Source organism: Pseudophryne corroboree, chromosome 9 (assembly GCF_028390025.1).
Source record: "Pseudophryne corroboree isolate aPseCor3 chromosome 9, aPseCor3.hap2, whole genome shotgun sequence".
In the NCBI taxonomy this organism is placed as follows: Eukaryota; Metazoa; Chordata; class Amphibia; order Anura; family Myobatrachidae; genus Pseudophryne; species Pseudophryne corroboree.
In genome coordinates this window covers 473,471,601-473,484,122 of record NC_086452.1, presented here as the reverse complement: position 1 = coordinate 473,484,122, position 12,522 = coordinate 473,471,601, and the positions used below count along the sequence as shown (strand labels likewise).

Genomic DNA, 12,522 nt, shown 5'->3' with positions numbered 1-12,522 from the left:
GCTTTCATCCTTGTGCGTGGCAGCTGTGTCATTTTGGCGTCCTTGGTGGATTATTGATCCATTTATCTGAAAGCAGATCCTACGTCTGACAGCTCCCATGCATCCTCCAACTGCAGCGAGCTCGGCTTCAATGCCCGTCTGCGGTGACGTATAGATTTACCATTCAAGTTACATGTTTGAGGTCAAAGGTCAAAGGTCCCCTGCAGAAAACATACATGTCAAACCGTGTATTGTTCCGTCCCCGACATCCCACCCCAAGTGCAGTTGTAAGTGTTGGTCAGGCCGCCCTTACGGCGGAGATCTTGGCTTTGCAGGTACCCTATGGGCTACGTGAGGGCTCTCCTGCTAGGCAGTCCCCTTTCAAGAATTAGACGTGGTTTCCATATTGCTGAAAAAAGCAACGAAAGGAAATACCGTAAATTCAGTAAATATGCAAAGTAATAACACCAAAATGAAACATTAATTTTCAATAATACTGTCCATAAATTTTTGGTTTTTTTTTGTTGGGGGGGGGGGGGGGGGGGGTTCTTAGCTGCATGAATGTCATAGAATTACAGCTATCAGTCAGTCTGAGGACTCGTTAAAAAATATGTATCTATTACACTTTAATAAGCAGGATGCAGTAATTACATGTGGCTAGTGCCGTTTGTCCAGGTTCCTGGCGTGGAGGAATAGTTACACACTAAGCACACGCGTGCTGTCACGGTGAAGTGGGTTAGCTGTTAGGTAAGACCAGTGGGTGTGACGGGGACGGGGCTCCTTTGGGTGCTGTCAGAGTCTTGCCTGTGTCTGGTACACTGTGTGCTGAATGGCCAGTGTTGTCCCTTGTAATCCCCCCTGGCTCTCCCCCTCCATGCAGCATGTGTGATACTTACGTAACGCAGCTGCCTATATCAGCCGTCGCTGATGCCAGCTCCAGTCTCACCCTGTATTGAGGAGCATTCCATCCCGTCACTGCCTGGTTTCCTGCCCATATCAGAGAAGGTAGCGCCTCCCAGTGGCCATGTGTCTGCAGGACGAGTCTGCAGGTATCGGAGGCGTCTGTCCTGTATCCAGGTTTTGTTTGTGGAATAAACTTTGTGCGTAGTTTATAAGAGAACGATCAGGGGGGTAGGATGGCTTTCCACCAGTTTAGTAGCTGGCAGGCATGGGAGAAACTAAAGAGAAGATTAATAATAGACCCTCCCCACTGATCAGGAAGATGCCAATGATCTGACTTTATGGATTGAGGCGCAGAATGGATTCGGTTTTGCAGCTGGTGAGGAGTGGGTCAGCGAGGTATGATACCCCCCCCAGAGGGACCTTCCTCCAAGGCTTCCTGTATTGTATTCACAATAAATGTTTATACTCTATATAAGGCTGGAGCTTACTCCATTATGTAGAGGTAGCAACTTCCTAACAGATGTCTCGTGTAGATGGACTGGATTCTCCAGGGCATGCTGGAACTTCTAGTTCCACAGCAGCTGAAGAGCCACAGGTCGCTCATGCCCTACTCCACAGTACAGTCTCCTCTGTGTCCCAGTAATCTCTCTATACCTGCCCTGTGTGTTGTCTCGTCCCCTGGTCCGATCACTCTGTTACAGGCTTCTTGTATTGGGTCTGTGTGGCACTTGCAGTAATCTCTTTGTGCCTGCTCTGTGTGTTGCCCTGTCCCCTGGTCCGATCACTCTGTTACAGGCTTCTTGTGTTGGGTGTGTGGGGCACTTGCAGTAATCTCTCTATACCTGCCCTGTGTGTTGTCTCGTCCCCTGGTCCGATCACTCTGTCACAGGCTTCTTGTGTTGGGTCTCTGGGGCACTTGCAGTAATCTCTCTATACAGAGGTTCTCAAACTCGGTCCTCGGGGGCCTACACAGTGCATGTTTTGCAGGTAACCCAGCAGGTGCACAGGTGTATTAATTACTCACTGACACATTTTAAAAGGTCCACAGGTGGAGCTAATTATTTCACTTGCGATTCTGTGAGGAGACCTGCAAAACATGCACTGTGTGGGCCCCCGAGGACCGAGTTTGAGAACCTCTGCTCTATACCTGCCCTGTGTGTTTACCTGTTCCCTGGTCCGATCACTCTGTTACAGGCATCTTGTATTGGGTCTGTGGGGCACTTGCAGTAATCTCTCTATACCTGCCCTGTGTGTTGTCTCGTCCCCTGGTACGATCACTCTGTAACAGGCTTCTTGTGTTGGGTGTGTGGAGCACTTGCTGTAATCTCTCTATACCTGCCCTGTGTGTTGCCCTGTCCCCTGGTCCGATCACTCTGTTACAGGCTTCTTGTGTTGGGTGTGTGGGGCACTTGCAGTAATCTCTCTATACCTGCCCTGTGTGTTGCCCTGTCCCCTGGTCCGATCACTCTGTTACAGGTTTCTTGTGTTGGGTGTGTGGGGCACTTGCAGTAATCTCTCCACACCTGCCCTGTGTGTTGCCCTGTCCCCTGGTACGATCACTCTGTTACAGGCTTCTTGTGTTGGGTGTGTGGGGCACTTGCAGTAATCTTTCTATACCTACCCTGTGTGTTGCCCTGTCCCCTGGTCCGATCACTCTGTTACATGCTTCTTGTGTTGGGTGTGTGGGGCACTTGCAGTAATCTCTCCACACCTGCCCTGTGTGTTGCCCTGTCCCCTGGTCCGATCACTCTGTTACATGCTTCTTGTGTTGGGGGTGTGGGGCACTTGCAGTAATCTCTCTATACCTGCCCTGTGTGTTGTCTCGTCCCCTGGTACGATAACTCTGTAACAGGCTTCTTGTGTTGGGTGTGTGGGGCACTTGCAGTAATCTCTCTATACCTGCCCTGTGTGTTGCCCTGTCCCCTGGTCCGATCACTCTGTTACAGGCTTCTTGTGTTGGGTGTGTGGGGCACTTGCAGTAATCTCTATACCTGCCCTGTGTGTTGCCCTGTCCCCTGGTCTGATCACTCTGTTACAGGTTTCTTGTGTTGGGTGTGTGGGGCACTTGCAGTAATCTCTCCACACCTGCCCTGTGTGTTGCCCTGTCCCCTGGTCCGATCACTCTGTTACATGCTTCTTGTGTTGGGGGTGTGGGGCACTTGCAGTAATCTCTCTATACCTGCCCTGTGTGTTTACCTGTCCCCTGGTCCGATCACTCTGTTACAGGCTTCTTGTGTTGGGGGTGTGGGGCACTTGCAGTAATCTCTCTATACCTGCCCTGTGTGTTGTCTCGTCCCCTGGTACGATCACTCTGTTACAGGCTTCTTGTGTTGGGGGTGTGGGGCACTTGCAGTAATCTCTCTATACCTGCCCTGTGTGTTGTCTCGTCCCCTGGTACGATCACTCTGTTACAGGCTTCTTGCGTTGGGTGTGTGGGCACTTGCAGTAATCTTTCTATACCTGCCCTGTGTGTTGCCCTGTCCCCTGGTCCGATCACTGTGTTACAGGCTTCTTGTGTTGGGGGTCTGGGGCACTTGCAGTAATCTTTCTATACCTGCCCTATGTGTTGCCCTGTCCCCTGGTCCGATCACTCTGTTACAGGCTTCTTGTGTTGGGTGTGTGGGGCACTTGCAGTAATCTCTCTATACCTGCCCTGTGTGTTGCCCTGTCTCCTGGTCCGATCATTGTGTTACAGGCTTCTTGTGTTGGGGGTCTGGGGCACTTGCAGTAATCTTTCTATACCTGCCCTGTGTGTTGCCCTGTCCCCTGGTCCGATCACTCTGTTACAGGCTTCTTGTGTTGGGTGTGTGGGGCACTTGCAGTAGGGAGGTTTTAGTGCAGAGACTGTGGAGACTTTTCAGGGCATTATATAATGACATAGCCTTTTATGTAACGATGGGAAGATAAACCTGCTTGCATAAGATGAGAAAAGCATTGAGCTTTATCTTTCAAAATATTCAGCTGAGCAGCCCAGTATCGCCCCGGGTGGAGCCTGACGTGGCTGTGGGTACAAGGGGTGCGGGACTGGGCTGTAGGGATCAGTGGGTGTCACAATACACGTCAGCTACAAGTAGCTGGCAGACATGGGAGAAACTAAAGACAAGATTAACAAAAGAGCCTCTGAGTCCCGATAATGTTGCACCACTCTGTGTTACCCTTTAATGGGGGCATTTATAAAGCCAGGTGAAGGAGTTGGTGACTGGGGGCAGATGCATTCACACTCTCATTAGTGACATCTTCTATAAAGACGTTTACGTGATCGGAATATTAATTACAACACTATCTCGCTTCCGCCAGCCAAACAGAAAAGAGACACGGAACAGAGGGCATCCTTACTGATAGTGGGGGCAAGTGCCTCATCCCCAGATGCCCTTTCTCATCACACCCGTCGCAGAGCAGTATCGGGGGGGTGTTGAGTGGAGCGTACCTCCCGGGCGCGGCGTAGTGCTGTGACCCGAGGGTGTTATTTTATTACTGAAAGTGGTAAAAGGATCACATTGTGGGGTTCACCGCAGGCGACATCTCTCAGGACATGAAGATCTGGCCTCCCCTGTGCCTTACTCAGGAACGAGGGCTCATATTCCCGCGCAGTTATGATTGCGTGGGATTGTGTCTGGCTGTACCCACATGGCACGTCGGGTAACATAGCGCCTATGAGTGGTATGTAGGCATCGGCATACCATCTGGCCTTGTTTGTCTTTAGTTATACGGTGCCGTCTGCAAGCAGCCAGATTTGGGGTGCAGGGATCGGCACATGGGAATCTTCTGGGTTTTTTCTGGGGTGTTCTCATTCATTCCGGGCTTTCTGAACTGTGTAATTGTATGTGTGTATGAAGCTGTACATACATCTTGTGTTACGTGTGAGGTTCTCAGAATCTTCTTTGTTCTCTCAGAAAAGTCTCAGAGTGCCGCACTGGATGCAGACGACGCTGAACGCAGTGGAGATGGGGAAAGGAAAAACTCAACTACCTCAGAACAGAGTGGACCGGAGGGGAGGACATCCCCGAGCGAGGACGCCATGAAGAAGTGGCCACAGAAACCGACAAATATGAGGAGGAACATCAGGTGAGTGCTGTGGGCGTGTCTTATAATGTGTGGGCGTGCCGGAGAGGTGCTGTAGGTGTGCCTTATATAATGTATGGGTGTGCCTGAGAGGTGCTGTGGGCGTGTCTTATAATGTGTGGGCGTGCCTGAGAGGTGCTGTGGGCATGTCTTATAATGTGTGGGCATGTCTGAGAGAGACTGTGGGTGTGGCTTATAAGGTGTGGGTGTGCCTGAGAGGTGCAGTGGGCGTGTCTTATAGATAATGTGTGGGCATGCCTGAGAGGTGCCGTGGGCGTGTCTTATCTTATAGATAATGTGTGGGTGTGCCTGAGAGGTGCTGTGGGTATGAGCGTGCCTGAGAGGTGCTGTGGGCGTGCGCGTGCCTTAGAGGTGTTGTGGGTGTGTCTTATAACTAATATGTGGGCGTGCCTGAGAGGTAATGCGGGCATGTCTTATAGATAATGGGGCTGTGGGTGTGCCTTATAGATGTGTGGGCGTGCCTGAGAGGTGTTGTGGGTGTGTCTTATAGATAGTGTGGGTGTGCCTGAGAGGTGCTTTGGGCATGTCTTATAGATAATGTGTGGGCGTGCCTGAGAGGTGCTGTGGGCATGTTTTATAGATGATGTGTGGGCGTGCCTGAGAGGTTACATAAATCTCGGTGGCGTGTGTTATTTTACCCTACAGCAAAACCTGTCCATCTGAATTGCAGCATGCATACGAGCATTAGAAGTGGGTGATTAATATGATAAATACAGAATATGATAGCATGTACCGCGTTTGTTGCCACAGCAACCACATAAACGGTGTCTCGTGTATCACCATGTCGGCGCTGCTGATCTCTTACAGTGCGGGAGATAGTAATAATGAGTTGCGACTGGAGGAACCTCCGCTCTCACTGCCGCCTCTCTGGCCATTGCTGGGTGATAGGAGATAGTAATAATGAGCTGCGACTGGAGGAACCTCCGCTCTCACTGCCGCCTCTCTGACCATTGCTGGTGATAGGAGATAGTAATAATGAGCTGCGACTGGAGGAACCTCCGCTCTCACTGCCGCCTCTCTGGCCATTGCTGGTGATAGGAGATAGTAATAATGAGCTGCGACTGGAGGAACCTCCGCTCTCACTGCTGCCTCTCTGGCCATTGCTGGGTGATAGGAGATAGTAATAATGAGCTGCGACTGGAGGAACCTCCGCTCTCACTGCCGCCTCTCTGGCCATTGCTGGTGATAGGAGATAGTAATAATGAGCTGCAACTGGAGGAACCTCCGCTCTCACTGCCGCCTCTCCGGCCATTGCTGGTGATAGGAGATAGTAATAATGAGCTGCGACTGGAGGAACCTCCGCTCTCACTGCCGCCTCTCTGACCATTGCTGGTGATAGGAGATAGTAATAATGAGCTGCGACTGGAGGAACCTCCGCTCTCACTGCCGCCTCTCTGGCCATTGCTGGTGATAGGAGATAGTGATAATGAGCTGTGACTGGAGGAACCTCCGCTCTCACTGCCGCCTCTCTGACCATTGCTGGTGATAGGAGATAGTAATAATGAGCTGCGACTAGAGGAACCTCCGCTCTCACTGCCACCTCTCTGGCCATTGCTGGTGATAGGAGATAGTAATAATGAGCTGCGACTAGAGGAACCTCCGCTCTCACTGCCACCTCTCTGGCCATTGCTGGTGATAGGAGATAGTAATAATGAGCTGCGACTGTAGGAACCTCCGCTCTCACTGCCGCCTCTCTGACCATTGCTGGTGATAGGAGATAGTAATAATGAGCTGCGACTGGAGGAACCTCCGCTCTCACTGCCGCCTCTCTGGCCATTGCTGGTGATAGGAGATAGTAATAATGAGCTGTGACTGGAGGAACCTCCGCTCTCACTGCCGCCTCTCTGGCCATTGCTGGTGATAGGAGAAAGTAATAATGAGCTGCGACTGGAGGAACCTCCGCTCTCACTGCCGCCTCTCTGGCCATTGCTGGTGATAGGAGATAGTAATAATGAGCTGCGACTGGAGGAACCTCCGCTCTCACTGCCGCCTCTCTGACCATTGCTGGGTGATAGGAGATAGTAATAATGAGCTGCGACTGGAGGAACCTCCGCTCTCACTGCCGCCTCTCTGGCCATTGCTGGTGATAGGAGATAGTAATAATGAGCTGCGACTGGAGGAACCTCCGCTCTCACTGCCGCCTCTCTGACCATTGCTGGGTGATAGGAGATAGTAATAATGAGCTGCGACTGGAGGAACCTCCGCTCTCACTGCCGCCTCTCTGACCATTGCTGGGTGATAGGAGATAGTAATAATGAGCTGCGACTGGAGGAACCTCCGCTCTCACTGCCGCGTCTCTGGCCATTGCTGGGTGATAGGAGATAGTAATAATGAGCTGCGACTGGAGGAACCTCCGCTCTCACTGCCGCCTCTCTGACCATTGCTGGGTGATAGGAGATAGTAATAATGAGCTGTGACTGGAGGAACCTCCGCTCTCACTGCCGCCTCTCTGGCCATTGCTGGGTGATAGGAGTTAGTAATAATGAGCTGCGACTGGAAGAACCTTCGCTCTCACTGCCGCCTCTCTGGCCATTGCTGGTGATAGGAGATAGTAATAATGAGTTGCGACTGGAGGAACCTCCGCTCTCACTGCCGCCTCTCTGGCCATTGCTGGTGATAGGAGATAGTAATAATGAGCTGCGACTGGAGGAACCTCCGCTCTCACTGCCGCCTCTCTGGCCATTGCTGGTGATAGGAGATAGTAATAATGAGCTGCGACTAGAGGAACCTCCGCTCTCACTGCCACCTCTCTGGCCATTGCTGGTGATAGGAGATAGTAATAATGAGCTGCGACTAGAGGAACCTCCGCTCTCACTGCCACCTCTCTGGCCATTGCTGGTGATAGAAGATAGTAATAATGAGCTGCGACTGGAGGAACCTCCGCTCTCACTGCCGCCTCTCTGGCCATTGCTGGGTGATAGGAGATAGTAATAATGAGCTGCGACTGTAGGAACCTCCGCTCTCACTGCCGCCTCTCTGACCATTGCTGGTGATAGGAGATAGTAATAATGAGCTGCGACTGGAGGAACCTCCGCTCTCACTGCCGCCTCTCTGGCCATTGCTGGTGATAGGAGATAGTAATAATGAGCTGTGACTGGAGGAACCTCCGCTCTCACTGCCGCCTCTCTGGCCATTGCTGGTGATAGGAGAAAGTAATAATGAGCTGCGACTGGAGGAACCTCCGCTCTCACTGCCGCCTCTCTGGCCATTGCTGGTGATAGGAGATAGTAATAATGAGCTGCGACTGGAGGAACCTCCGCTCTCACTGCCGCCTCTCTGGCCATTGCTGGTGATAGGAGATAGTAATAATGAGCTGCGACTGGAGGAACCTCCGCTCTCACTGCCGCCTCTCTGGCCATTGCTGGGTGATAGGAGTTAGTAATAATGAGCTGCGACTGGAGGAACCTTCGCTCTCACTGCCGCCTCTCTGGCCATTGCTGGTGATAGGAGATAGTAATAATGAGCTGCGACTGGAGGAACCTCCGCTCTCACTGCCGCCTCTTTGGCCATTGCTGGTGATAGGAGATAGTAATAATGAGCTGCGACTGGAGGAACCTCCGCTCTCACTGCCGCCTCTCTGGCCATTGCTGGTGATAGGAGATAGTAATAATGAGCTGCGACTGGAGGAACCTCCGCTCTCACTGCCGCCTCTCTGACCATTGCTGGGTGATAGGAGATAGTAATAATGAGCTGCGACAGGAGGAACCTCCGCTCTCACTGCCGCCTCTCTGGCCATTGCTGGTGATAGGAGATAGTAATAATGAGCTGCGACTGGAGGAACCTCCGCTCTCACTGCCGCCTCTCTGGCCATTGCTGGTGATAGGAGATAGTAATAATGAGCTGCGACTGGAGGAACCTCCGCTCTCACTGCCGCCTCTCTGACCATTGCTGGGTGATAGGAGATAGTAATAATGAGCTGCGACTGGAGGAACCTCCGCTCTCTATGACCATTGCTGGGTGATAGGAGATAGTAATAATGAGCTGCGACTGGAGGAACCTCCGCTCTCACTGCCGCCTCTCTGACCATTGCTGGGTGATAGGAGATAGTAATAATGAGCTGCCACTGGAGGAACCTCCGCTCTCACTGCCGCCTCTCTGGCCATTGCTGGGTGATAGGAGATAGTAATAATGAGCTGCGACTGGAGGAACCTCCGCTCTCACTGCTGCCTCTCTGGCCATTGCTGGTGATAGGAGATAGTAATAATGAGCTGCGACTGGAGGAACCTCCGCTCTCACTGCCGCCTCTCTGGCCATTGCTGGTGATAGGAGATAGTAATAATGAGCTGCGACTGGAGGAACCTCCGCTCTCACTGCCGCCTCTCTGGCCATTGCTGGTGATAGGATATAGTAATAATGAGCTGCGACTGGAGGAACCTCCGCTCTCACTGCCGCCTCTCTGGCCATTGCTGGTGATAGGAGATAGTAATAATGAGCTGTGACTGGAGGAACCTCCGCTCTCACTGCTGCCTCTCTGGCCATTGCTGGTGATAGGAGATAGTAATAATGAGCTGTGACTGGAGGAACCTCCGCTCTCACTGCCGCCTCTCTGACCATTGCTGGTGATAGGAGATAGTAATAATGAGCTGCGACTGGAGGAACCTCCGCTCTCACTGCCGCCTCTCTGACCATTGCTGGGTGATAGGAGATAGGAATAATGAGCTGCGACTGGAGGAACCTCCGCTCTCTATGACCATTGCTGGGTGATAGGAGATAGTAATAATGAGCTGCGACTGGAGGAACCTCCGCTCTCACTGCCGCCTCTCTGACCATTGCTGGGTGATAGGAGATAGTAATAATGAGCTGCCACTGGAGGAACCTCCGCTCTCACTGCCGCCTCTCTGACCATTGCTGGGTGATAGGAGATAGTAATAATGAGCTGCGACTGGAGGAACCTCCGCTCTCACTGCTGCCTCTCTGACCATTGCTGGGTGATAGGAGATAGTAATAATGAGCTGCGACTGGAGGAACCTCCGCTCTCACTGCTGCCTCTCTGGCCATTGCTGGGTGATAGGAGATAGTAATAATGAGCTGCGACTGGAGGAACCTCCGCTCTCACTGCCGCCTCTCTGGCCATTGCTGGTGATAGGAGATAGTAATAATGAGCTGCGACTGGAGGAACCTCCGTTCTCACTGCCGCCTCTCTGGCCATTGCTGGTGATAGGAGATAGTAATAATGAGCTGTGACTGGAGGAACCTCCGCTCTCACTGCCGCCTCTCCGGCCATTGCTGGTGATAGGAGATAGTAATAATGAGCTGCGACTGGAGGAACCTCCGCTCTCACTGCCGCCTCTCTGACCATTGCTGGTGATAGGAGATAGTAATAATGAGCTGCGACTGGAGGAACCTCCGCTCTCACTGCCGCCTCTCTGGCCATTGCTGGTGATAGGAGATAGTAATAATGAGCTGCGACTGGAGGAACCTCCGCTCTCACTGCCGCCTCTCTGGCCATTGCTGGGTGATAGGAGATAGTAATAATGAGCTGCGACTGGAGGAACCTCCGCTCTCACTGCCGCCTTTCTGGCCATTGCTGGGTGATAGGAGATAGTAATAATGAGCTGCGACTGGAGGAACCTCCGCTCTCACTGCCGCCTCTCTGGCCATTGCTGGTGATAGGAGATAGTAATAATGAGCTGCGACTGGAGGAACCTCCGCTCTCACTGCCGCCTCTCTGGCCATTGCTGGGTGATAGGAGATAGTAATAATGAGCTGTGACTGGAGGAACCTCCGCTCTCACTGCCGCCTCTCTGGCCATTGCTGGGTGATAGGAGATAGTAATAATGAGTTGTGACTGGAGGAACCTCCGCTCTCACTGCCGCCTCTCTGACCATTGCTGGTGATAGGAGATAGTAATAATGAGCTGCGACAGGAGGAACTTCCGCTCTCACTGCCGCCTCTCTGACCATTGCTGGTGATAGGAGATAGTAATAATGAGCTGCGACTAGAGGAACCTCCGCTCTCACTGCCACCTCTCTGGCCATTGCTGGTGATAGGAGATAGTAATAATGAGCTGCGACTAGAGGAACCTCCGCTCTCACTGCCACCTCTCTGGCCATTGCTGGTGATAGGAGATAGTAATAATGAGCTGCGACTAGAGGAACCTCCGCTCTCACTGCCACCTCTCTGGCCATTGCTGGTGATAGAAGATAGTAATAATGAGCTGCGACTGGAGGAACCTCCGCTCTCACTGCCGCCTCTCTGGCCATTGCTGGGTGATAGGAGATAGTAATAATGAGCTGCGACTGTAGGAACCTCCGCTCTCACTGCCGCCTCTCTGACCATTGCTGGTGATAGGAGATAGTAATAATGAGCTGCGACTGGAGGAACCTCCGCTCTCACTGCCGCCTCTCTGGCCATTGCTGGTGATAGGAGATAGTAATAATGAGCTGTGACTGGAGGAACCTCCGCTCTCACTGCCGCCTCTCTGGCCATTGCTGGTGATAGGAGAAAGTAATAATGAGCTGCGACTGGAGGAACCTCCGCTCTCACTGCCGCCTCTCTGGCCATTGCTGGTGATAGGAGATAGTAATAATGAGCTGCGACTGGAGGAACCTCCGCTCTCACTGCTGCCTCTCTGGCCATTGCTGGTGATAGGAGATAGTAATAATGAGCTGCGACTGGAGGAACCTCCGCTCTCACTGCCGCCTCTCTGGCCATTGCTGGGTGATAGGAGTTAGTAATAATGAGCTGCGACTGGAGGAACCTTCGCTCTCACTGCCGCCTCTCTGGCCATTGCTGGTGATAGGAGATAGTAATAATGAGCTGCGACTGGAGGAACCTCCGCTCTCACTGCCGCCTCTCTGGCCATTGCTGGTGATAGGAGATAGTAATAATGAGCTGCGACTGGAGGAACCTCCGCTCTCACTGCCGCCTCTCTGGCCATTGCTGGTGATAGGAGATAGTAATAATGAGCTGCGACTGGAGGAACCTCCGCTCTCACTGCCGCCTCTCTGACCATTGCTGGGTGATAGGAGATAGTAATAATGAGCTGCGACAGGAGGAACCTCCGCTCTCACTGCCGCCTCTCTGGCCATTGCTGGTGATAGGAGATAGTAATAATGAGCTGCGACTGGAGGAACCTCCGCTCTCACTGCCGCCTCTCTGGCCATTGCTGGTGATAGGAGATAGTAATAATGAGCTGCGACTGGAGGAACCTCCGCTCTCACTGCCGCCTCTCTGACCATTGCTGGGTGATAGGAGATAGTAATAATGAGCTGCGACTGGAGGAACCTCCGCTCTCTATGACCATTGCTGGGTGATAGGAGATAGTAATAATGAGCTGCGACTGGAGGAACCTCCGCTCTCACTGCCGCCTCTCTGACCATTGCTGGGTGATAGGAGATAGTAATAATGAGCTGCCACTGGAGGAACCTCCGCTCTCACTGCCGCCTCTCTGGCCATTGCTGGGTGATAGGAGATAGTAATAATGAGCTGCGACTGGAGGAACCTCCGCTCTCACTGCTGCCTCTCTGGCCATTGCTGGTGATAGGAGATAGTAATAATGAGCTGCGACTGGAGGAACCTCCGCTCTCACTGCCGCCTCTCTGGCCATTGCTGGTG

The 12,522-nt window shown here is 52.3% G+C and overlaps 1 protein-coding gene across 4 annotated transcripts in view; it reads left to right on the top strand.

Moving 5' to 3' along the window:
* RAD54L2 (RAD54 like 2) overlaps positions 1-12,522 on the top strand; it is an 87,559-nt gene that overhangs the window by 44,093 nt on the left and 30,944 nt on the right. For all 4 annotated transcript variants that reach the window (XM_063941388.1, XM_063941389.1, XM_063941390.1 and 1 more), the window contains exon 3: positions 4,776-4,947. In XM_063941388.1, the coding sequence (XP_063797458.1) occupies positions 4,776-4,947 (172 nt within the window). The remainder of the gene's footprint in view (positions 1-4,775; positions 4,948-12,522) is intronic.